Source organism: Sphaeramia orbicularis, chromosome 22 (assembly GCF_902148855.1).
Source record: "Sphaeramia orbicularis chromosome 22, fSphaOr1.1, whole genome shotgun sequence".
Lineage (NCBI taxonomy): Eukaryota > Metazoa > Chordata > Actinopteri > Kurtiformes > Apogonidae > Sphaeramia > Sphaeramia orbicularis.
Window position 1 is genome coordinate 11,052,425 of NC_043978.1, and position 27,350 is coordinate 11,079,774.

The 27,350-nt window shown below is 35.6% G+C and overlaps 1 protein-coding gene across 1 annotated transcript in view; it reads left to right on the plus strand.

The window, feature by feature from the left end:
• Positions 1 to 27,350, plus strand: part of LOC115413934 (vam6/Vps39-like protein) — a 45,500-nt gene continuing 18,150 nt past the window's right edge. The window contains 11 exon segments of the mRNA XM_030127072.1: positions 1 to 124; positions 349 to 573; positions 4,706 to 4,771; positions 4,870 to 4,934; positions 7,168 to 7,210; positions 7,340 to 7,434; positions 9,149 to 9,247; positions 9,342 to 9,434; positions 14,918 to 15,101; positions 22,234 to 22,354; positions 26,949 to 27,069. Coding sequence (XP_029982932.1) covers positions 501 to 573; positions 4,706 to 4,771; positions 4,870 to 4,934; positions 7,168 to 7,210; positions 7,340 to 7,434; positions 9,149 to 9,247; positions 9,342 to 9,434; positions 14,918 to 15,101; positions 22,234 to 22,354; positions 26,949 to 27,069 — 960 coding nt within the window. The 5' untranslated portion in view covers positions 1 to 124; positions 349 to 500.

Consider the following 27,350-nt stretch of genomic DNA (forward strand, 5'->3'; position numbering starts at 1 on the left):
AGCCTCGCGCAGCCGTTGTCAACACAGCTGCGGAAGTAGCATGAAGCTAACCGGCCAAACGGGAAATAACCACTAAACTACGACTCGCACGGCATTAACTACCACTTGTATCTGGTCAAATAAGGTTAGTCTGTACCGGAGACTGTGTTTGCTTTAGTTTGGGTCATATGGAGAAATGTTTAACGAGTAGTAGCCGTCACTTGCTAACTTTAAGCTAGCAGGCTAACGATCAGCTGTTGTTTTGGTCGGGGGAATTTTTAGCTCAGAAGCCGGATTGACAGTTTTAGATGAGTCTGATATCTGTGTTTGTCAGACTATATCTCCTCCTGTTTGTCTGTACCGACTTAGAACGGCTCGGTTTGTTAATGGAGACGCATACGGGCTAACCGATTCATCAGCGGTTGGTCACTCAGCTGTTGTCTGGCAGAGGTAAACACAGAGGGGGTCTCATCCATCAGATCATCATCATCATCATCAGATTCTTCCAGTATCTCCTCAAGATGCATGACGCCTATGAACCAGTGCCTATTCTGGAAAAGCTGCCTCTTCAGATCGACTGTCTTGCGGCCTGGGGTGAGTTGCAGACACTTGATAAATCCGAAAGAGCTGCTACTTATATGTTTTCTTAACAAACTACACAATAAATCAAGGTTTTCTTGGATGTTTGGATGCTCTGGAGGGCTGTGTGGTTCTAAAGTGTAGCGAAAAGAAAGTGTCATTCGATTTGTAGACTGGACAATTGTACATATTTCAGAAAAACAACTCTATTTTTATATCTTTTTGGACCATTATTCTTTCCAAATGCAGAACTGTGTAAATGTCTTAGTCTACCTTTAGAAGCATATTTTTTAACACTTATAGATTTTACCTCTGTAATAAATAGAAATGAATAAAGTTACAGTTTTACCCCGTGTTAAAGTCAGTGTGTATTTCCTGACATTATTATTTTTGTTTTCAGGGTTTAAATGATCATACATATTTATATCTCAATCTCTTTTCTTCTGATATGACATGAACATACAGGAAATATGTGCCCAGCCTTAAAAGACACACAAAAAGTTGAGTTAAATCTGTGGTAAAGGTTGAAGTCACTATTTAGTGTGATCTCTGACCCCATGACAAGAAGCAGCACAAACAATTAGGAACATCTGATGTGTGTTGACATGTGAGACATGGTATAAAACATCAGTAAATTAATGCCATAAATGTCTTATTTTCTGAAGTATAGGGTTAAAGACATGTTAAGTGTAAAGGGAGGTCACTCTAAATACGACGACTTTGGTTATAGAAGCTGTTTTTAACCAGAAACTGTAGGTTTTCCTGCTGTTAATACTTCATATGTGAACATTAGAAATTCGCTAAACCAACAAACAGAATGTTGGACCAGGATTTTACACAGGGCTGTACATACACAAAAAGCCACAGCAGGTACATAAAGAATCCCAAATAACTGTCTAAAAAAGCCCACTGGGGAGTAACTACAACTATACCTGTGAAAAGTCATGCGGTTATTTTTGATGTTCTATGTGCTTCAACTAAACTGTGGTGACAAACTGGTTTGTCAGGGTGTTTTCGTCGGTCATCTGACATGAATAAGTATTTCCTGAAGACAGTTTCTCTAAATACTTATTATTATCTATTAGCTATTTTCTTATTATATTTATCTCTATGTCACTCATGCACAGACATAGAGCTGTGCTTTCTTTGCTCTTTCACCTTATGCTTTACTCTCTCTATTTCTGTACATGTGACTAGAGTACAGTACAGTAATCGAATCACAGAGTCACAATGTGCCGTTACGTAAAGGCAAAAGGCTTCATTTTAACCTCCTCAGACCCAGTTATGGGTTTTCTGACCACGTTTGTGGACAAGAGTTTCACAGCTTTATTAAAAAAAATAAAAAACTGTCCACCGCAAAGGATATTCAATAACATTTTTTTTAAAAATGCGTCTGAAAAAACTGTTGCATCATGATTTTTCCAACATAGGCAATTATTTATTTAAAAAAAGCCAAAACTTGTATTTTTCTGGGTCTCAGGAGGTTAATGGCCCAATGTGTTTGTTGGTGTTTTGAATTCAGTTACAGTGAAGTTTACCTTCCATAAAATGTGAGCTGAAAGCACTTATTTATTTTATAAGTTTACTTTAGTTTGTATTCTAATTTAGGTTGTAATTCTTAACCTTTTCAGAATGTTAAAGTAATTTGCATGTTTTTGTTGATGAAGCAAATGCACTCAGTACATTAATGAAAACCACTGAACTTTGTACAAGGAAGTGACAGCTCAGAAACCTTAGAAAAACGGAAACTTAGCTGATCAATGGCATTAAATTAAATCCAAAATTAATATCAGACTCACAGAAGGTCCATGGAAAAAAATAACACAAATACATAAGACGAACCTTATAAAATTCATTATTCAGTTTAGAAACAGTTCATATATGAGTGATCTGTGCAGAGGTTTCTGATCCCAGATGAGTCCAGAGAACAGGTCTCCATCCATGGTTAAAAACTCTGCATTAACGCTCACACTGATGCTGTTTCCTGACTCATCCAAGCAGCAGTCGAAGTTGTCCATGAGTCCTTACATGACATGAACGACACTTAGCCTGTGCAAAAGGATCCTATGTATCAGGTGACAAGAGAAAAACATCTATTCATATCATTTATTTCACTGTGACTGTGACACAAATAACACTCTTGATAGCAGTATTTTGCTGAAAATGTACTGATAGAGGAAGGGAACACAAGGGAACATGGAGCAGAGTGACTGTGACTCAGAATCAGAGTATTTTAATGTGTCAGATACAATAGGAACTGAAATATACATGTATAAGTACAAACAAGTAAAAATATGAATATAAAAGATGGGAAATAGAACATGATCTGATTGAGGATAATATTCAGAAATAGAATATGCAAATAAAAATATACAAACCTAAACAACTGTATAAAGACAAAAAATATATATAGTTTAGAATATGCTATTGCCAAATCTACAGACTTCAGTCTTCTTGCTCAGATGGGATTACTGCACCCTGAGTTCAGGTAATAGGACCTAGTCCAGGAGCAGGACTCAGAGGAGATGAAAGGAGAACTCAGAAGTGGCCTTAATAAAAGGTATACTCCTGTCTGTTAGATATGGTTTGGTACAGAAAGTCTGACATGGACCAGAAAACTGGGTGTCACAAAGGATGCTGCAAACATCATAAAATAAAATAAAATTCATTTTTGACCAAAAATGTTTTAAAATGTGCTCAGTGACACAGTTTCATCAAAATGTCACTGATTTTTACAAGGTTTACACCAAAGTGCTTAGCATTCAGTTCCCACAGGAGTGCACTTAAATTTGCCTTTGATGTGTTAAATAAGATATTAAACTGCACTGACGTCAAAATGTAGGAAAATGTATTGGAAGGTTTTGGGCTTATTGACAAGTAACATGGTTTCAATGGGCATAGTAACACAGTTTCAATTCTTGATCCTATTATGAGGCACTGGAGGCAGGGAGGGTGAAGTGTCTTGCCCAAGGACACAATGGACCGACTAGGACAGAGCGGGATTCGAACCGCCAACCCTTAGGATCAGAGAAACTTTGATTTTTCTCATAGATGTGTGTGTTCCCTTACCTGACCATATTGCATAGTGTCTATAAATATGACAACTTCAAATTTTTCTTTTAGTGCAAAAAAAAACATTAAATTATGAAAATATGTGAATAACCAGAACAAATATGAACAACCTGAAATGTCTTAAAATTAAGTGTAATTTTACCAATATTCTGCCTGTTATTAAATGTTTTATATCTTTGCAGATCCGATCCTTAATGCCCATGTATGAATGATAAGATGAGGCAGAATATAGTTAAAATTGCACTTATTTTTCTTAAAAATTTCATTTTTTTTTCCAGTTATTCACATGTTTTTTGTTTGGATGGTTTGTAAATGTAAATATTTTCATGTAATTTTACTTTTGTTTTACCCTAAAGCAAAAACAAAAGCTTAAAGTTGTCATTATTTCTAGGTTATTGTGTTATTAATTTACTGAAATGTTTTGTGCCTTTGCAGATCTGATCCATAATGCACATGTATGAATGATAAGTTGAGGCAGAATATTGTTTAAAATTGTACTTATTTTTCTTAAGAAATTTGATTTTTTCCAGTTACTCACATCTTTTTTTTTTGGATAGTTTGTAAATGTAAATGTTTTCATAATGTAATTTTATTTTTTACACTAAAACAAAGAGAAAAGCTTGTAGTTGTCATTATTTGTAGGTTATTGTGTTATTGTTTGACTGAAATGTTTTGTGCCTTTGTAGATCTGATCCATAATGTACATGTATGAATGATAAATTGAGGCAGAATATTGTTTAAAATTGCACTTATTTTTCTTAAACTTCAGTTTTTTCCCGGTTATTCACATCTTTTTTTCGGATAGTTTGAAAATATAAATATTTTCATTATATAATGTTATTTTTTACACTAAAACAAAGTGAAAAGCTTGATGTTGTCATTATGTCTAGGTTATTGTGTTATTATTGGGCTGAATGTGGAACCTGGTGGAAAATGTGTTTGATATCCCTGCTCTAAACAGTGAAGTAGTGACATATCAGCCTGAACTGTCGATGAGTATCTAACCATCTGTGAGGAGAGTCTGAGGACATTTCAGATGCTGACTCTGTCTCTGTTTGTGTCCATGTCTCCACAGAGGACTGGCTGCTTGTAGGAACCAAACCAGGCCACCTCCTCCTCTACAGAATAAAAAAGGATGCAGGTACGCAGACCCGGCGAGGACACTGGACCAGACCCATTCCATTTGTATGTTTTTTTTTTGGAAGTTGTTTTTCATAAATGCCTCTGTTTTACCGACAGGAACCAACCGGTTTGAAGTGACGCTGGAAAAATCCAACAAGAACTTCTCCAAAAAGATTCAGCAGGTAGAGAACCTAGTAGAAGGATTTAGATTTACCTCAGGCTCTGGGGCAAAGCATTGTGGGTATATACAGTTGTAAATGTCAGCTTTACTTTACTTGAAGTCACAGGTGTCAAACATACGGCGCGGGGGCCAAAACCACCCCGCCAAAAAGGTCCAATCTGGCCTGTGGGATGAATGTGTGAAATACAGAAATTACACTGAAGATATTAACAATCAAGGATGTTAAAATTATTTTAGTTCAGGTTCCACACACAGACCAATATGATCTAAAGTGGATCAGACCAGTAAAATACTATCATAGTAACCTAGAAATAATAACTACAAACTTTTCTCTTTGTTTTTTTATAATTATTTTTTTTATTTCTTTTCACATGTTCATGGATGTAAAATACAACAAACAGTACAGCAAGGCCAGTTGAGGGTTACAGTATTCAACAGAAGATATCCATAAATAATACAATAAAAGGAAAATAAGGGCATCACATGACCATTTCATTTATAAATCCAATCAGTTTGTCCCATTTTCTATCAAACTCATCTTTTTTAATCTTAAGCTATAAGTCATTTTTTCCATCACCCATATTTCCTGTACTATATCTAACCATTGTTTGTATCTAGGTGGGTCTGTAGCAGGCCAGTTCTTGTTATGGCCTTCCAGCCAGCTGTGATATTCTCTTTGTTTTAGTGTAAAAAAAAAAAAAAAAAAAGTAAAATTACATGAAAATGTCTACATTTGCAAACTATCCTTTAACAAAAACTGTGAATGACATGAACAACCTGAACTTTATTAAGAAAATAAGTGCAGTTTAAGTTTATTTTCACTGTCATCATTATGTTATCATTTATACATGTACAACTTACAGATCGCAGTGGATCTATAAATACACAGAATATTGGTACAATTACATTTAATTCTCTTAAAGGGCTCATATTTCTTTAAACCCACTTTTCTTAGTCTGTGGTTCATTTATTTGTGTATTCAGACCCTAATAGTTCATACAGTTTGAATTTGAACCCTCCAGCTGCTGCAAAACTATCTTTATTTTCATTTTAGCAAAAATCCAGTGAATTTCTACAACCTGTTTCAATTCCTGCTTAATTTGTTCCGTTTTATAACTAGTTCCGTCTCCACATTTGCACATATCAGGTCCAGACTTCAGACCAACATTTCTCCAGTATTTCCCCATAATTGTTTGTCAGCAGCAGTGGTTGTAGTCCAGACTGAAAATATGTCCATTAGCTAAAATGTTCAGTTGTTGGTTGAACGGGACAGAGCAGCACAGCCGACAACCTGGAGGGGGCGGGGCCTGAAGTGGCTCATGTTCATTTAAAGGGCCAGCGCTCCAAACCACCTTTCTGGTGTCATTATTCAGAAATAGGGTTGAAGATGGACCTGTGGAGTTGAATGAATGAAGAATTCAGACCCAAGCAGAGTTTTTACAGTTTATGGAGACCACAGGGAAATGTGGGAAAAGGAAGAATTCTGTTTAAAAAAGCAAAATATCACTCCTGTAAGATATTTCATGTTCATGTTATTCACATTTTTTGTGAAAGGACAGTTTGTAAATGTAAATATTTTCCATTAATGTTCCTTTTTTTTTAACACTAAAACAAAGAGAAATACTTGTAGTTGTCATTATTAATAGGTTATTATGATGGTATTTTACTGGTCTGACCCACTGTAGATCAAACTAAAATGATTGTTAATATCTTCAATGTAATTTTAGAAGATAAACAAATGTGAACAACCTGAATGTAAGTGTAATTGTACCAATATTCTACGTGTTACTAAATGTGTGTTTGTGTAGATCCATTGTGATCTATTACTTACAATGTACATGTGGAAATGATAAACAGAGGACTATTATTGTTAAAATTGCACTTATTTTTCTTTACATTTTCCTAATGTAATGTTCTTTTTTCACTGTTATTTTCCTGGTCTGATCCACTTCAGATCATATTGGGCTGAATGTAGAACATGAGTTTGATGTCCCTGCTTTAAGTGTTGCATTCAGTGACTTGTGGCTGAGTTTGGAAATCCCATACACATCAAAAGTTAGAAAAACTAAGGATAATTGATGTGTTTTGGATGAGTCCAGTCAGCCTGAAATTAATATTAAAACCACATTTATTATTATTTTTTTTTATCAGGAAAGTCTCAGGTCACATTAGTTATATTTTACTGTTGTATTCATTTCATTTCAACCTGTTTTTACCTGTTTTGTTTTCCACAGCTTTATGTCGTGTCACAGTACAAAATTCTCGTCAGTCTCTTAGGTAAGTTTTTCTTCCTATGTGACCCTCGTGCTGTTTTGTAAGATTTATCGATACCTACCAGCCGTGAAACTACCGTCTCTCTGTGGACTCCGTATTCATCCTTCTTCATTTATCATCCCTGTCCGATAGAAAACAACATCCACGTCCATGACCTTCTGACATTTCAGCAGATCACTGTGGTGTCCAAGGCCAAGGGAGCCACGCTGTTCGCATGTGACCTACAGGTTAATGACCTTCTCTTGATTTAGGTTTTAACAGATTTCAATAAACGAGCGATAAAGGTTGGCCAAAATGGTACCACAGACGGAGTTTTCACATTAAAGGAATTCTTCCCTGTTTGACAATAGGCTCAGTGTTTTCTTTATATTTATCCAGGGTTTGTGCAGGTCATTAAAAAGCATTAAAAATCATTAAATAGATTTTGTGAAAATTAAGGCCTTAAGTGGCATTTAAAAGCATTAAATTCCATGTCCAGAGGCATTAAAAAATTAAATACGCTTGATGGAAAAAAAAACATTGTTATTCAGGATTTATTTTGATTATATAAACATTTAATCATTTTAATTGGAAGTATAGTGTGATGATTGACAGGTGGAACCCTGTAATTGACTATTGTTTATGGCCGATACACAAAGTCACAACACTGGATGCTTAGAATGTAATGTGCTGTGAGTGTGTTCATGCTGTGGTGAAAGAGCAGAGGGAATATTAGCAAATGTAGGAAAAACTGAGAAATGGAAGTTTCAGCAGAAGTGATTGGAGGAGGAACTATTCAGAACCTGGTTAAAGCCTGTGGACGGTAAACTGACAGAAAACTATATATAAAACTGTATCTGCAGTTGGACATGGGCTTTAAATGTGTTTACAGTAGCATTAAAAAATGTAAAAAAAATATTGGGAAAAATGGAATGTGTATGTTAATCAAAGAAATCCTTGAACTTGTATAATTCTATTCTAATTTGTACTGAACCTGTTTGTATTTTGTCTGAAGTTTGAACCTGGATGCTCTAATTGTTGTGGTCTGTCTTTTGTGTTTATTTTTTATTCGTTTTTTTTTTTTCTTTTTTTCATTTTTGTTGTTGTCTACTTTGTGTATCCTAAAATATGAAGATAAAAATAAAATATATATTAAAAAAAAGAAATGGCATTAAAAAGGGCATTAAAAACCATTAAATTAGATTTGCTGATACCCACAGGAACCCTGTAATATCCCTGAAATGGAGTCAGTTCCAAGGTTATTATCGTTAATGAAAACTAACGAAATGACGAAAACTAGAATTGAAAAAACATTTTCGTTAACTGTAATGAATAAAAACTATAATTAAAAGAAAAAAAAAAGATAAGTAACTGAAACTGTATTGTTTGCTTCCAAAACTAAGTAAAATATATAAAAATTATGGATAAAATTCCCTTTGTTTTCATCTTTATCAGTATCGGATTGATATGAATCAATTTATTTCCCTCAAGCAATTTTAGCTGCTGGCACCATATGATATTTAACAGTCCGTCACATGTAGTCACTTGTTGTTTTGTCGTCTTCTGGTCCCCACTCTACCTGGAAACATGGAGACTAAAGTTGGGAGAAAGCAGCAGAGTCCTGTCTGGGATTTATTTGAATACGACGGAGAAAAAGAGAAAAGATATAAAGAAACTAAAACTGAACTAAAACTAAGCATTTAGAAAATATCAAAACTAATAAAAACTAGCAAACCTGCTCTAAAAACTAATTAAAACTAACTGAATTAGAGAAAAAAAAGTCAAAACTAAATAAAACTAAACTATAATGAAAAATAAAAACTATTATAACCTTGGTCAGTTGAGTCAGTTGTTACATCTGACATAACAATAGTCAGAGCGATATTTTTCCTCCTGTTTCCACATTTTTTAGTGTTATCATATTTTCCATGTCAAGTCGTATGTTTTGCTTCTTGTCTTCAGCTAACCAGCTCCGGAGAGGAAAGGCTGAGGATGTGTGTCGCCGTGAAGAAGAAGCTCCAGATGTATTACTGGAAGGACAGGGAGTTCCACGAGCTGCAGGTACAGCCAAGGACAGCAGACGTGGGACTCATTCCACTTGTGCCCCCCCCACACACACATTTAGTCTCCCATTGTTTACCTTTTCGTCTCACAGGGGGACTTTGGTGCACCAGATATTCCAAAGTCCATGGCTTGGTGTGAAAACTCCATCTGTGTTGGTTTCAAGCGGGACTATTACCTCATCCGGGTATGTGTTTTTAAGACTCCATCCATAATCACTAATCAAAGAATGAACAAATGTTTTATTTTAATCTTATAAAAAGCACAATTCAACCACCAACAAAAGCCAATGAAAGAAGCAAATTATCAACATAAGACAAGCAAAAAAGAAATACTTAATACAATATTAGTGTTATTTACACATCTGAAAAACAGTGGGGAGAAGTAAACATTTATTTAACCCACCCCTTTATTAAAATATATACACACAAAGTATGTCAAGCTATATTAACATAACATGTATGTGTGTTTATAGCAATCAGTATATATATATATATATATATATATATATATATATATATATATATATATATATATATATATATATATATATTTATATTTATTTATTTATTTATAGTTCCACATCTTAATCCACTACATGTATACAAAAAATATGGTTATAATTTATAATTATATACAATTTTTCTTATAGTTTATGCTGTATATGATTGTCTCAGTTATGTTTCTTAAATAACCCACAACTATATTAGTTTATATAAATACTCTATCTATCTAGCTAGCTAGCTAGCTAGCTAGCTGTCTGTCTATTGATTTATTTATTCTCTTTGTGTTTCATTTTTCACTTGTTTATTTTTCTCTTCACTCACTTGTTGTTTGTTGCTGCTGTTGAATTGTGAGATTTCCCCATGGTGGGATAAATCTTGTCTTATCTTATTTTACCTTATCTTATCTTAACTTACCTTAACCTACCTTACCTTACCGTACCTTTCTGTATCTTATCTTACCTTATTTTACCTTAACTTAACTTACCTTACCTTTCTGTATCTTACCTTACTTTACCTTACCTTACCTTACCTTACCTTACCTTACCTTATCATATATAAATGTATTTTCTGTCTGTTAATGGAAAACAAATGCTATAGGTGGGTTAAATCTTATCTTATCTTATCTTATCTTATCTTATCTTATCTTATCTTATCTTATCTTATCTTATCTTATCTTATCTTATCTTATCTGTAGATGTATTTTCTGTCTGTTAATGGAAAACCAATGCTATAGGTGGGTTCAACGTATGCAGTGACTCCAAAAAAACAAAGCCTAAAGCACCACTTTAACATCCTTTACCTCTCAACGCCTACAAATCTGCATCTTCTCCTCGTTCCAGTTCGTGATTTGACTAGATACACACCCAACATATGCCTAAATATACCACCAGCTTCACTGAAATCTTGACATAAATGGTAATGAGCTCCTCTACAAGCTTTTGGCAGGTGTGTTTCACGTCTGCAGGGACTGAGCGTGCTCATAGACAAATGTTCGACGGAGTCTCACTTGAAACTGTTCTTTATATAACACCTCTGAAGACAGATTTTGCTGAGGTGCTGTTATATAATCAGTTCCTGTCAGAGTTGTCCTTGATTTTTGTGTATTTATTTTTGGACTTTTACCTCTCTGTCTATTCGGAATGGTCTTTACACCTTGTCTTTCCCTAATGGGCTTTTCTATGATGATGCTTTATTGTTTATGAAGTATTTTGTAACTGACCTTACAGCAAGAGATTGAGCATCAATTTGTTTACTTGAATCTGCAGGAGTTGACGTCAAAACAAGGAAAAATAAGCTATATTAGGCAGCAAGTGAAAATTTAGTCATTGAAGCTGATGTGTTGGAAGCAGCAAAATGATTAACGTAAGGAACTGAGTGACTTTGACCAGATCCATATTGTAACGGAGATGACTGGGTCAGAACATCTCCACAACTGCAGGTGTCATTGGGTGTTCCTGGTCTGCAGTGGTTAGTACTAGGGGTGTGTATCGACAAGAATCTGGCGATACGATACAAATCACAATACTAGGATCACAATACAATTAGGGATGTAAACAATTAATCGACTAACAATTAATTGTCAATAAGAATTTGCTTGATTAAATTATTAATTGTCAGTTAATTGCCCTTTTCCCCCCTTCCACACCTGTCCGAAGGCTGCCAGTTTGTTGCGACGCTGCGGCTGGGACAGCCGGTCATTGAACCGGATTATGGCATTGATGAGTTAGAATGTCTTTATGGACATGGTGGAGCCAAACACAGACTGGCCTGTCTGTTTGTGGGAGCTGTGCACCCCCAACTAAACACACGCACAAATGTGGGGTCGGTATTGGAGCGTTTTCCCTGGAGGTTGGTGTAGTCTACAGTCAGTGAAAAGTTTCACTTTCACTTCTGCGGGGGCACGGACTGCACCATACCCCCATAGTATTGCAGGTAGGACGGAAAGTGATGTACGCACGCACGCGGTTGCCAACCAACACGCATGCATCCCCCGGCTGTACTGCCCACATGTGAGTACTACCCCCCTCCCCCCAACGAAACGCACGCGCACCCCCACACACACCGGCGAAATGCACATGCGTACATCCCCCCCCCCCCCCCCCCCCCAATTCCACAGGAAACACTGACTGTATCCAATAGTTCAATACATCAACTAGAAGCACTCGGAGAGCGCAGACCTTCGCCAAGGCTGATCAGTGGCCCCCCCCCGTGGGCCCCCCCACGCCAAGGAGGTTATGTTTTTGCCAGGGTTTGTTTGTTTGTTTGTCTGTCTGTCTGTTTGTTTGTCTGTCCGTTAGTGTGCAACATAACTCAAAAAGTTATGGACAGATTTTGATGAAATTTTGTGGTCTGCGCCCCCCCGTGGGCCCCCCCACCCCCGATCACCACCAAAATTTAATCATTTCTTCCTTATCCCATTTCCAACAAACCCTGAAAATTTCATCCAAATCTGTCCAGAACTTTTTGAGTTATGTTGCACACTAACGGACAGACAGACAGACAGACAGACAAACAAACAAACAAACCCTGGCAAAAACATAAACTCCTTGGCGGAGGTAATCATTAAGGAATATGACATGCATTTTTCATGAAGTGTATAATCAGTATTTAGCTTTTATTCTTATAGACCATCTTGAAAAAGAAATTCAGGTTCTCAGGAAAATTGCCGCTTATCAATTAATTGTTAATCGATCGATAAGGGCAACCAACTAACGATTAATGAATTAATTGATGATTTGCATCCCTAGATACAATATATCACGATATATCATGATACTGTTAAAAAGGCAGTTTTTTGTTTTTCTTTTTTTTTATGATTATTTCCTTGAAGAATTGAATTACACCAGAAATCTGCACAAATACTAAACACATTTTTATTTGATCACAACAGGATCTAATGTTATATCACAAAATTTACCTGTTAAAACTTAAATGATGTTTTACAGACATTACAGTTTAAGATCCTGTTCAAATGTTCATATTCAATTAGTTCATCACCAACATCATAACATAATTTTTGTGCAATCCCAACAAAGGAACTAACATTATTTAATAAAAGAGTGTTAAATATTAATAAATAAAACATAAAACAAAAATGAATAACAAAAAAGCAAAAATGAACCTCCACAATATCTGCATTTGAATAAATACCTAAAAATATCGATACAGTACTTTTTAATATCGATACAGTATTGTGAAATAAAATATCGCGATATATTGCAGAACCGATATTTTCTTACACCCCTAGTTAGTATTGACCAAATATGGTCAAAAGAAAGGACATCCCAATCTCAGCACCATAGAGCGTCTGTGGGAGGTGTTGGACAAATAAATCCAATCCATGGAGGTCCATCTCTCTACTCTCTACTCTCTACAACATGATTTAAGTAATGTACAAGTTAATTTACTGATATTTCTGCTCATTTGTCTGGTATCACCCCCTCAACTTACATCCAACATTTGCTGTGACTTAGTGTGCGGAAAAATTTACACCTCAACACCAAACAAAATGAGCAAAATACTCAACAAAATGGAGAAAATAACCAAAAAACAGAACAAAAATGAAGAAACAATCAACAACATGGACAGAAATTAAGTAAATAATCAATAAAATGAACAAAATATTCAACACAAAGGGCGAGGATGAGGGAAATAACCCAAAAAGTTGACAAAAATGAAGTGAAAATTTGGAAAATAATCAACAAAATGAACAAAAATGGCAGAATATAGTTATGTTTTGATTATGGAGGTCCACCTCTACTTCCAGGACTTCATGGATCTGCTGTAACATTTTGGTCCAGATACCACACACACCTGCAGTGGTCTGTTAGAGTCTAGGCCTCGGGTCAGAGCTGTTTTAGTGGAAAAAGGGGAAACGACACAATATTAGACAGGTGGTAATAATGTTCTGATCCCATAGAGCAAGGGTGTCAAACTCATTTTGATTCAGAGGCCATATTTAGCCCAATTTGATCTTAAGCGGGCCAGACCAGTAAAATAATGACTTAATAACCTATAAATAATGATGAATCCAAGTTTTTCTTTTTGTTTTAGGACAAAAAAACCCCAATTAAATTATGAAAATATTTACATTTTACAAAACAGATGTTAATGACCTGAAAAAACAGAAATTTCAATAGAAAAATTTGTGCAATTTTAACAATATTATGCCTCAACTTATTATTTATACATGTACATTACACACAATGTTACATAAACATTTGGTAACAGGCATAATATTGTTAAAATTTTGGAGTTTGGAACTAAAATTTGAACAATTTCTACAATATTCTATCTCTTATTATTAACACAACTACACATCACAGTGGATCCATAAATGCACAAGACATTTAGTAACAGGCAGAATATTGTTCAAATTGCACATTTTGGGTTGTTCATCTTTGTTTTTACATATGTATTTATTTGCATTTTTTGTGAAAGAATAGTTTTGTAAATGTAAATATTTTAACAGTATAATGTTATTTTTTTCACTTAAATTTTATCCACATAATTTGTCGTTGTCATTATTTATGGGTTATTGTGTTGTTATTTTGACTGTAGATCACATTGGTCTGTATGTGGAACCTGAACCAAAATGATTTTGACAACCTTGACTGTTCAGATTAATTTTTTATACTTTTATCCCACGGGCCAGAATGGAACCTTTGGTGGGCCAGATTTGGCCCCTTTGGCCGCATGTTTGAACCTGTGCCATAGAGGATGGATATGTTGAGGTCCAGTTGTTCTTTAGATGCTTTTGGCTGGTTCTAAACACTTTACACTGGGATTGAACAACAAGATCTGGAGATGGTCTGACCCCAGGGGTTTATCAGTGTTGTTCAGATCTCTACTCTTCAACATTTTGCTGTTTCTAACACATGAACTTGGAGGTCTACATGTTCACCTGGTGTCTAATATATCCACCACTGACAGTTCCTATTGGATTCAGATAATCCACATTAATACCACTTTGCTGTCAGTGTCAGAATATTATGGCTGATTGGTGTACAGCGGGTTAACTACAACCATCTACAGCAGCGGTTTGACTTTTTTTTATACCTTTAGTTTGATTTCAGTGATAATGTGCTCCAGCCGCACCAGCCCTGACATTATTAATAGCTTTGGCATCTCCTGATTCACCCACACTCTCTGTGCTGTCAAATAGATGGATGGCCGTGGCTCCATCAAGGAACTCTTTCCCACCGGGAAACAGTTGGAGCCTCTGGTTGCCCCACTGGCTGATGGGAAGGTGGCCGTTGGGCAGGACGACCTAACCGTGGTGTTGAATGAAGAGGGAACCTGCACCCAGAAGTGTGCGCTGAACTGGACGGATATCCCTATAGCAATGGGTAAGAAACAAGTAGAAAAACAGGTTTAATCACATGAGGTTTTCTTAGATTCTACACTTCTTTATGTCTGAGGTGCACATTCATCACATTCGTCGTCTTTCTGCTGGTTTGTAGATAATGAAACAGACTACTTCCCATTCATTTCGGTGCTTTTGGGCTCTTTATATCTTTGCTACACTTAAGTTGTGTTCAATAGTAATCCAAACTGACAGCAAAGTCAAAAGGACACACACATGCCGAGAAACAAAAGCCAAAAAAAGTCTGCTCTCAGCTCCATCGTGAGTTATTCTTCTACAACACAGAAGGTGTTTTTGCCAGAATGTGTCACTCCTGGCCGCCTGTTCATCTGTGAAAAAACTAAATTGGCTGCTCTTTTTCAACCCTCAGAAACATTACACAATAGCCCCGTTAGTCATGTTATAAGTGAATAAATATTATATTTAGACAGTGTCTTGAAAACAGCCGTTTATGGATCCTGCCAAGGACAGGTCCACTATAAATTAAACCACTTAACATTAATTAGCCTTTCTATAACTATATCCTTGTGTAATGGGGACGAAACGAGGAAACACCTCAAGATGGAACAGATTTTTAGCATTTAGTGAAACAGAAACCTGCTGTGCAGACCACAGATCTGACAGTTATTTTAGGTGGATGAGAGCAGAGCAGCTACAATTACATGCTGGTTTTAGGAGTGTCATTTCACTAAAACACTGTACTTAAGTGCAAATTTGAGATAGTTGTATTTGATTATTTCCATTTTTTGGATCTTCTACTGCCCTACATTTGTCAGACAGCTTTAATAGTGCTCACAGTTTTTCATCTCCTTCCTGCCAAATGAAAAATGTCCAAATGTGATGATTCTGAATGTTTGTGATTAACTGAACAGTGACGTGTTTCCTTTATAGGATGACTTTCAGATTTTCCTCATTCTTTAGTTAAATCTAGTCTTTAAAACCATCTTGGAATCACCGTCAGTGCAACGTCACAAACTGAAAACAGGCCATTTTCACCTAAAATCTTTCTAAATAAGTCCAGAGTTGGAGTTCCAGTGTCTCCCTGGGCCCAAATTTACTAAACTGTAATGTGAATCTCATCTTCAAACATTTTTTACTGACATTTCCACCTTTAAAACAGTGTTGAATAAACAGGTTTTTAGCATTTAGTGAAACAGAAACCTGCTGTGCAGACCACAGATCTGACAGTTATTTTAGGGGGATGAGAGCAGAGCAGCTACAATTATATGCTGGTTTTAGGAGTGTCATTTCTCTAAAACACTGTACTTAACTGAAAATTTGCAATACCTGTATTTGATGATTTCCATTTTTTGGATCTTCTACTGCACTAGATTCCAGGGGATAATGTTGCCCTACATTTGTCAGACAGCTTTAATAGTGCTCACAGTTTTTCATCTCCTTCCTGCCAAATGAAAAATGTCCAAATGTGATGATTCTGAATGTTTGTGATTAACTGAACAGTGACGTGTTTCCTTTATAGGATGACTTTCAGATTCTCCTCATTCTTAAGTTAAATCTAGTCTTTAAAACCATCTTGGAATCACTGTCAGTGCAACGTCACAAACCTGACAACAGGCCATTTTCACCTAAAATCTTTCTAAATAATAATGGATTAGATTTATATAGTGCTTTTCTATGGACACATACTCAAAGTGCGTACAGAGGATCCATTATTCATTCACTCTCACATTCTCCCTCTGGTGGTGGTAAACTATATCTGTAGCCACAGTTGTCCTGGGGCAGACTGACAGAAGTGTGGCTGCCAATCTGCACCTACGGCCCCTCCGACCACCACCAAACATTCACACGCATCCATACACCAGTGTGAGTAGCAGCACTGGAGGCAAGGAGGGTGAAGTGTCTTGCCCAAGGACACAACAGCACATGGACAGAGCGGGATTCGAACCACCAACCCTTCGGTTATTGGACTACCCACTCTACCATCTGAGCCATGGCCCCCCTTAAAATAAGACCAGAGATGGAGTTCCAGTGTCTCCCTGGGACACCAATTTATTAAACTGTAATGTGAATCTCATCTTCTACATTTGTTACTGACATTTCCACCTTTAAAACAGTGTTGAATAAACAGATTTTTAGCATTTAGTGAAACAGAAACCTGCTGTGCAGACCACAGATCTGACAGTTATTTTAGGGGGATGAGAGCAGAGCAGCTACAATTATATGCTGGTTTTAGGAGTGTCATTTCGCTAAAACACTGTACTTGAGTGCAAATTTGCGATACTTGTATTTGATGATTTCCATTTTTTGGATCTTTTTCTATGGCACTAGATTTCAGGGGATAATGTTGCCCTCATTTGTCTGACAGCTTTAATAGCACTCACAGTTTTTCATCTCCTTCCTGCCAAATGAAAAATGTCCAAATGTGATGATTCTGAATGTTTTTGATTAACTGAACAGTGACGTGTTTCCTTTATAGGATGAGTTTCAGATTCTCCTCATTCTTAAGTTAAATCTAGTCTTTAAAACCATCTTGGAATCACTGTCAGTGCAATGTCATAAACCTGACAACAGGCCATTTTCACCTAAAATCTTTCTAAGTAAGTCCAGAGATGGAGTTCCAGTGTCTCCCTGGGCCCAAATTTACTAAAATGTAATGTGAATTTCATCTTCTACATTTTTTACTGACATTTCCACCTTTAAAACAATATTAAATGAATGCACTTTATTGCCTGATCCAGATTAGAAACAAAATGTCAACTAACTACAGACTGTACAGACTAGCCAGCCTTCACTGATGACATCTGAAACAAACCAGTCACATGAAACAAACTGGACACAAACACATGAATCTCCTCCATTTCATCCATAAAACACAGTTGCTGGAAGTCTCTTCTAAGCACAAGATAAAAACTATTCTATCATAGCATTAGGATGGTGTATTAGGGCTGCAAAATAACAGTTATTAGAGGGAAAAAAGTCAAAAATATGTCATGTTTTTCTTTAATCTCAGAGAATATCCGATTTTTTAGTTTTAATCTATGACTCAGATAATTTGCAGTGTTTCTTGTAAATATTATTTTTTCTTTGCAAGTGTATTAATTTATTTTTTTCTTCTTAATTTGAGATCTTAATCAAGACAAAACAGAGCTTTTTCCTTGAAATATTACGTGCTTCTTCAACTCACACTTGTCTTTTGTTTTACCAGAAATGTCCCTAATATGCTGAAGATTGTTAAACATGTCATATCAGTAGATTATGACAGGTCTGGGGTTTTTCCACTCTTATATTTGGAAAAAGCGCTTTTAGAGATACAGTATGTGGTTCTCCCAGGACTGCGATACTACAAACACATGATGATCTCATAGAATATGATCCGTCTGTAAATCAAAATTACCGACAGTTTATAAAGATATTCGGATGAGCTCAACTTTAAACATCAGCAGGAAAAAAAAACATCCGATATAACAGTAAAACACTGACAGGGACCATTTTACTGCACAACAAACACATTTTAACCACATTTTTCTCATAATACTCGCAGAACTTTTCCTCACAGTGGAGGGTTTTTCGCATTAAACCTTAAATGTGCAGACTTCTATCACTACCGGTCTGAAACTGGAGTCTGATCAAGGACAGGCTTTGCCCACAGGGGAGAGTCTGGGTTCTGATATGAGAGGTGGACACTCAGATGAACTATAGACGCTTCATCCTCTGCAGTGCAAACACAAATTTAACTTGGCATGTTTTAAGTACAGTATGCAAATAATGCTAACAATGCAATACTGTGTAAAAGTCAGAATAGAGTGGAATACAAGAATACAATACATTAGGCTTTATTGGCATTGTGTGTTCAGTGCAACAATATTAATAAAACACCAATACTACAGAAAATAAGAATAGAGCAAATAAAAAGCTGTTTATTTCCTTGTTTGTCTGTTTTAATGATGCCTATGTCATCATTATGTGGATTTTTAAATGTTTTAAATTTATAGCGAACAACTGATGTATTAATGTTGGCTGTTTGATGTTTTGTTTGTGTTACCTACCTAGGGACTGCAGATGAAAAGTAGTTATTTTTACTAATTCTGGCATATTTACATTGGTATATATTTTTTTTTATTCAGCAATGTTCATAAATGTGCATGGTCCCCGTTAAATAAACCAATAAATACACAAATAAAAAATAAAGATAAGAAAATGGAATGTAAAATTTAACAAAAGTAAGATAAGAGTAGAGCTAAGTAGAATAAAAAATAGACATAAAATAAGAATAGGCCCAGTATTTAAAATATTAACAGTATTATCTTTGAAAACAGTTTGGACACTGATAAACTCAAGTCTATATATAAATAGTGCATTTCTATTTTGATAAATATTACATTGTTATTGCAGAACAGAATATTGTTGCACAACTTAATTGCACATAGTTCACATTTTTCAGGGTTATAGTCTATCGTACATAGTTTGTTGATTTATTAAAGTTCTATTGTCCACACGTATGCATTTGTCTCTGTATTTAGATCCAATCTGATATATGTGACGTATGAACAGCAGGAAAAACTAAAGTTTCGGGCTAAAAACAGCTTCTATGAACCAAAGCGGTCGTATTTACTGTGACTTCCCTTTACATTTAACCCTTTTTTCAGACAGTATGAGATTTATTGCATTAATTTACTGATGTTTTATACCAGCTTTCATTCAACACACGTCAGATGTTTCTAATTGTTAGTGCTGCTTCTTGTCATGGGGTCAGAGGTCACATTAAATAGTGACTTTAACCTTTACAACACATTTAGTTCAGTTTTTTGTGCATTTTTTGAAGGCTGTGCACATATTTCCTGTATTTTCTTGTTTTATCAGAGGAAAAGACAGTGAGAAATAAATTTGTATGATCATTTGAACCCTGAAAAACAACAAAGATAAAGGTGCAATAAGACTTTTTTTTTGCACAGATCTGTGTATTTTGAAGCAGAACTCTTTTTTTTTTTTGTATTATGTCTGATCTAACGCTGTGGACCGAACACAGTTGTTGTCATAGTAGTTCAGCAGGTTCGTCCACACAAACAGTAACCGATACTGAAACACAAAGTAAATTTGGCCTAAATAGAGTCAGTGATTAGTCAGTCGTCGTCTTTTCTCTTCCTTAATCTTCTCTTCCTCGTGCAGCGTCTTCTTTCCGCCGGGTCTAAGCTGTGGTGATGTTTTCCACATGTCAGAGGGGGAAATGCAGTTTTATCTGAGCCGTTTCATCTTGTGACTAAGACACCAGCGCTCTTCTTTAATAATGAACTTTGTCACAGAACTGATGCAGATGAGCTCTCCTTTTGTTCCATAAGCGCTGCTGTTTTCACTGCTCATTGGCATTCAGAGGAACCACACGGAGGGGAAATGAAGCCTCCCAGCGCCGGTTTCATACAGTCGGCAATTTCCTCGTTGTGGTAAAGTCGACGGCGTGTGTTTGCTTTGCATCAGCAGAGGATGAGAGCTGGTCAGTCTGAAGTCCATCTGACTGACCGTTCCTCATAGCTGTGGTTCTAACTCAGAGCCCCAGGTCTCCCCTGTGGGCCAAGTTCAGAGTCCAGCCTCAGATCTACCCAGATAGACTAGACTTCCTGCCTCATTCCAGACCTTTAAACCACAGCTCAGTCACCAGCTCTCGAGAGTGAAAGTGTATCAGATACGTCCAGTGTATGCACCGTGAATCTGTATTTACGAGGGAGAGTCGAAAAGTTCTCAGACAAATGTAATAAAAAGTTAATTTATCAAAATAACAACAACACAAGCTCCATTAGAGTCTGAGCACTTTTGGAATCTATGTTTCCATCAATAGATTCCTTCTTTGTAGAACTGCTGGGCCTGTCTTTGACACAGTCTTTGACATTTGTCTCCCTAGTATTATGTTCATATCCAGAAATAGAAGAAGTGTTCAGATTTAAAATCATGGGGAAAAAAAATCTAAAAATATGAAAATGCGCTTTCATTCTTCAGCTGTTTGTCCAAAATCAACACTTTAACTACAAAGAAAAATTAAACTGATGGTGGTTCATTTTCCTGCAATATTACAAAGTTGGAGAAAGAAAGAAAGAAAGAAAGAAAGAAAGAGGCAAATAGACTCAACCCTTCTACAGAGGTTTATGTAACGTATGACAGGATGTGTTGTGATTCATTCAGTGCCATTTTTGCATTCTGTTTTTCCTAAAATAGCATCCAGGCTTTTATTTCTCTCAGCTGCAGAAGTTACAAGGACTGTAATAGAATCAGACCTTTATTTCAAATTTCTTCTGTTTAATAAGTAAAAATGGTTACATTTAATGCAAAACGTCATTTTGATTTTATGACATTTGTGATATTAAATGCACTGTAACACGCTTTTCTACTTCCGTAACGGTTACAAAATAAACTTCCTCTGAATAGAATTGATCCAGTGCTAAACACAGCTTTTATTGTCTAAACATCCCCTTCCTTTTGAAGTTATAAGTTTCCACAAATGAACAAGTAAGACACACACCTGCAGTGTCTGAGATCAGATAATAACACTTCAGATGAGAGATCTACAGCAACAGTGTTTAAAATCAGATGGATTATCACTGATGACATCATCATTTTGCGTGTCTTCATTGGAAATGGAAACATCATCTACAAGAGCATTTAATATTTACATTTACATTTCAAAATTGCCATTTTGTGTTTGTACTTAGATGTGGTCAAGCTTAGCATGACCACCCGGTCACCACAAAATATAATTTAATGTAAAACTTTTCAAAAATTCTTAATATATTTGTTGAACATTACACAGACGTCTTCAAAAATGACCAACTTCACCAACTCTAAGTCCAACATGTGGTCGTTAAATGCTAACTTTAGCCAAAGCTGTCCACCCTGTCATTTATTTATACATGTATCTGTAGGTAACAGGGTGGACATATTTGTTTCATATTTTGTGGTCTGATTGTACTTTGCTTGCAAAAAAATGTATTAAAAAAGCAGTCGATTTAACACATTGAACGTTAAGTGGAAAATCTTGAGGGTTTTTTGGGCATTTTGAGTCTGATAGACACCTTACAGTGATACAGACCCACCTCTTGTATTTTCATCTAGTATCACTTGTCGTTGTGCTCAAAGTGACGGCGTTGTCTCTCTTTAAACGTCCTCAGAGCATCAGCCTCCGTACATCATCGCCGTTCTGCCTCGGTACGTGGAGATCCGGACCTTCGAGCCAAGGCTGCTGGTGCAGAGCGTGGAGCTGCAGAGACCACGATTCATTACATCAGCAGGGTGAGGCTCTCCTCTCTTTAATCCACTTAGCACTTCAGTGTTTTAGTGCGAATGATGTTGAGTTTTCTGTCACGTCTTTGGTAAACTGAGCTGTTGTTATGCACTCTCAGATCAGGTTTAATTGCCCCCAGATCCTGGACCGAGGCATTTAATATCACATGTCTGTTGATACTGAAGCTGGTATTTTAATACAGTTACAGAGTATATTGTTAAAATCAATCCATTGTGTAGGATTAGCAGAGTAAATCTGATGTACATTATGGATAAAGTGCTTGGACACAAACTGATTTTAGTAAAAGTACATAAGCTAAAATAATAAATTAAGTGCAACATTAAGCTTCATTCAGCCTAAAGGAAGTAAATAAACTGAAGGATTGGTGCATACTAACAGTCATCAGCATTTCGGTGTTTTCTCTTCCCTTTATTGATGAGTGACCATGTTAACTCGTCACAAATTGTTTCTGTTACATTATGTGACAAATATACCTTTCACTCGTTGATATAGTCATAATATTGTTAGCCTTATAGCATAATTGCCTAAGCCATGCACTATATGAACAAAAGTATATGGACACATTGAATTCAGGTGTTTCTTTTCTAACAGGGGTATGGGATACATAACAATAATACGGTTTTATATCGGGATGAATATTATATTGATTATTAATATCGACATTTTTATCTTAAATCCTCATGACCAGGACATCTAACAGCTGTAGACATGATATGTCCCAATATTTATGTCCATATAGTTTATAAACATCAATATTTCCTTAAAGTTTAATGGTAGATTTTTCTTCCTCAGTGAGATGTGAAGAAAGTAGATGGTTAGTTGTGGTAGAAAATTATTTACAGTCAGAGCACAAAAAATATCTCAGAAATTTAGAGGAAGAACATTTAAAATCATTGCCATTGATTTAAAAAAAACAAAATCAATATTGAGAGATATTAAGTAAAATATACTTTTGTCCATATAGTGGATGACTTTTATACACTATATGTGTGTACAAAAGAGGATAATGATATGTTTGTTTGTCATTGTTAGTTTTTATTACAATTTTTTTTTTTCGGTTTCCATAAGTGCGACCAATTTCGGTGTGATTTATTTGACTGTGACTGAATATATTTTAGTGAAAAGTCAAACCTAAAATTATAGAGTTCATATTATGTCAATTTACAACTAGAAAGTTTAGTTAGTGTCATATACATGGATATATAATTTGGAACTTGAAGTGATGGTAACATATGATATATAATGTACATTATAACTATTGACATGGTTAACAACTTACAAAAAACAACACTACATTACACTATAGACAACACATCATTGGTTGTATATACATAGATTTTATTCTTTTTCAACGTGTATAATTACAAGAATTCAAGACGATTCAAAACATGAATGATCATGACTTTTAGTATCTGCCTGACTTATTCCTTTGTGAATAGCTCTTATCAGTTCTACTCACTGCACGTCTGTTGTTGTAAGACCAGGACAAAATGAGTCATATAATCACAATTCAGAACCTTAACTCTAACATTCATAATCAGCCAATAAAAATAACTGTTTTGCTTAGCGCTGCATTACAGTAAATAACACTAATATACTTTTTTATCCTCTGGGTTGCGTCTCCTCAGGGCTTAGATTCTGTTGAGTGTTTGTTTTTCAGCTGCTGTGTCCAATTGGAACTGAAATGGTATCGATCACAGCTCTGCAAAATGTGTCTGCTTTAGTTTTCCTGTGTGAGGTAATTCGACGCTGCAGGTGTTTTAGTGCTGTTTTTATGACAGCTGTGTGACAACGGAAGTGAAATGAATTAAAGTTAGTATTGAGCAGTGATCGATCCCAGTACACATCTGGAAGGTCAGATCTGTTTTCTGCCTCAAACCGTCCTCTTTGTCTCCAACGCCTACAACAGCTGACAGAGGATAACAGTAACGATTTAGGATGTCTGCCAATGGCCTTAAGTGTCAAAAATACACACTTTATGTACTCATGTAGAAAAATACATATACTTATATAAACAGGAAAGAAAAACCTTCATTTTTGCATGATTGTTTAAAATTCTGACCCAGCCACTAAAATCAGCAGCACATTAAATTCCTATACTAACACCCTACTACCAAGTGAGTAAAAAATGTACATTGACACATTTTAGCATTTAACATTTGACCTAGCACAAAAAAATAATAATGCAAATTAAAGGTACGGTAGGAGATCCTGGAAAAATGGTTGGAGCAAGCTACATTTTGAAAATACACAATTCAAAAGTCCAAACCCCTTTCTTCAGACATCCCCCCCAAAGCCACACCTCCATTGTATTGATTGTACTCCTGAGGGGGGAAGGGGGAGGGACAAAGGGCAGTTGAATTTAATAGACGTATCACCATCCAATCATTTTGATGGGCTGGTTAAAATGATTGGATGTTTTTTTTTTTCAGTCCTGTCCTTTCCACAGGTGGCTAATTTTTTTTAATTTTTGTGTTAGAGCATTTAATTAATTGGTTGCAATCAGGGTGTGAAGTGGATTGTAAGCAATATAGTAGAAAATGCTCCAGGAAAACATCTCCTACCCTACCTTTAATCAATGTCACTGTTAATCATTGATCTATGCCAGGATGAAAAAATACACACTGTATTTACTCATGTAGAAATACATACAATTATATAAAGACAGAAAAACATATGCAAGAAGAGCAGGTTCTGGAATAGAATAGAATAGAATAGAATAGAATAGAATAGAGTAGAGTAGAGTAGAGTAGAGTAGAGTAGAGTAGAGTAGAGTAGAGTAGAGTAGAGTAGAGTAGAATAAGAATGAAAATCAGTTTTTCAGCTCTGTTTCTTATTTAGCAGCAAAGACACTTAAAGTGCAAAGTAACTGTATAAAAATATCACACAAATTATACTGAAAATATATACTGAAGAGCATTGACAATATATAAAAAATTACTAAGAAATACTAAAATATACAAAAAGCTAACTCTATAATACAGATTATATAAATATATACAACATATTAGTATATACAGGCAGTATGGAATATGTACAAGGTATGATTAAAAGACGAGGTGCATGGGTTGGGATTATTGCACTAAATGTTAAAGTATAAAAGTACAACATTGACCTTCTTGTTTCATTTTCTGTATTTGTCTTGTTTGCCTGTTACATTGCTTTTCTTTTGTTATGTTTGTTGTGTATGAGTTGATACCATAGATGCACTTACTTACTGTTGTGTTACTATTCTGTCTAATTAGGTTTTAAAATTACGCAAAATAAAGTCTTACCCGATGTAAAATAATGTATAATTCCACTTAAAAGCACCACAGCTAAAATAACTGTTTTTTTTTTTATGTATGGAGTGTAACATCCAGATATTTTTGTTAAAATGTATGAAATAATAGCAAAAAATTCTCAGCAAAATATGTACTAAAATGCAGAAAAATATGATGAAATATTCATTCTTAGTTGCTTCCCAGCTCTGCAGTAAACAGAGAATTTACCTGTTAAAATAGTATTTTCCACCATTTATTTCATTAAATAGTACATGAGGATGTTGTATGCAAACCTTGCATTAGCAGAAAAGTAAAGCAGGTATTTCACTGCATTTAAGTCACTGATCATGTAGATATTCATGAAAGTTCAGAGGAAAGTCAATGGTTATTGTATTAAAACAGAGAAAACTGAAGAAAAAGTGAATTTTTTCAGCAAAATATATCATTAACTGAACATAAAACCCAGTGTGTTTATCCACTGTCATTTATCAAATTACATGAGTTTTACTGGTGAATCAATGTTGTAGAAGATGACGGTGTTTCCACGTTCAGGATGAATGGATCATCAGTTATTAAACATTTTACATCAGTAGATTATTTTGGTCTGTGGCGGCTGTGTGGGTCTTTCTGTTTCATATTTTTTACTGAAGTGTGTACAAGAGAAACAAAGGTACTGACATATACCAGGGCACACAGATGTCAACATTAACCATGTTTGTATACACCATTAGATTTAGATTTGCTTATTTTTAAGAACAAATAACAATGAAACCTGACAAACAATACAATGAAAAGAATACTAAGACATAGTCTGTGTAAAATAATTAAACTGGTCACATTAACATGAGAAAAAATATAAATAAAATAAAAAAATGTAAAAAAAAAAAAAAAAAAAAAAAAACTTAAAAAAAAATCCATAAATGGTTGCCATTTATTGTAGAATTTGTTGGAGTTTCCCTGTTTTGAATATGTAATTTTCTCTACTTTTAAAAAGGACATAACCTTATTAATCCATTGTGTGGTGGAAGGGGCTGTTGTGGAAGCTGTTTGGGTCTTTAAGGGTTAAGATGCACCGTGAATCGTAATCAAATCATGGGGTCATTGATGAATCCCATCCCTAGAGAAGTTGGACACAAGTTCCAAATGAGATATCGATGGAGACGACCACTTTGGTTCCTATAAAAGACACTGTTTTCATCTTGTTACTTGGTTGTGGTTTCTTCTGATGATGCTAATGAAGTGGTTTCCTTCCCACAAAGAAGAGCCCTTTTGTTCTGACCCGTCCTCCATCTCATCTCCCCTCCTTTATCTCTCTCAGGCCAAATATCGTGTACGTTGCCAGTAACCACTTTGTGTGGCGTCTGGTGCCGGTGTCGATAGCCAGCCAGATCCGGCAGCTTCTTCAGGACAAGCAGTTTGAGCTGGCTCTTCAGCTGGCGGTGAGTGTCCACACCACCTCACTTTACATTTAGATCAGCTTATTCAGTTCCTCAGGATTCAGTTTGGGCTTCAGCTTAGACAAAAAAAAAACATTGAAAAAACAACACTTATCTGGATTAACCTCCCGGTATCTGGGTGAGCATATTATAAACACTTTGCACTTCATGTTATAAAAGGTCAGATTATTTTTTGTGATTTGTTTTAGGTCAGAATTCAAAATTTGTTCATTTTTGCATGATTTTTTTAAAAAATTCTGATCTATCCACTAAAATCAGCACAT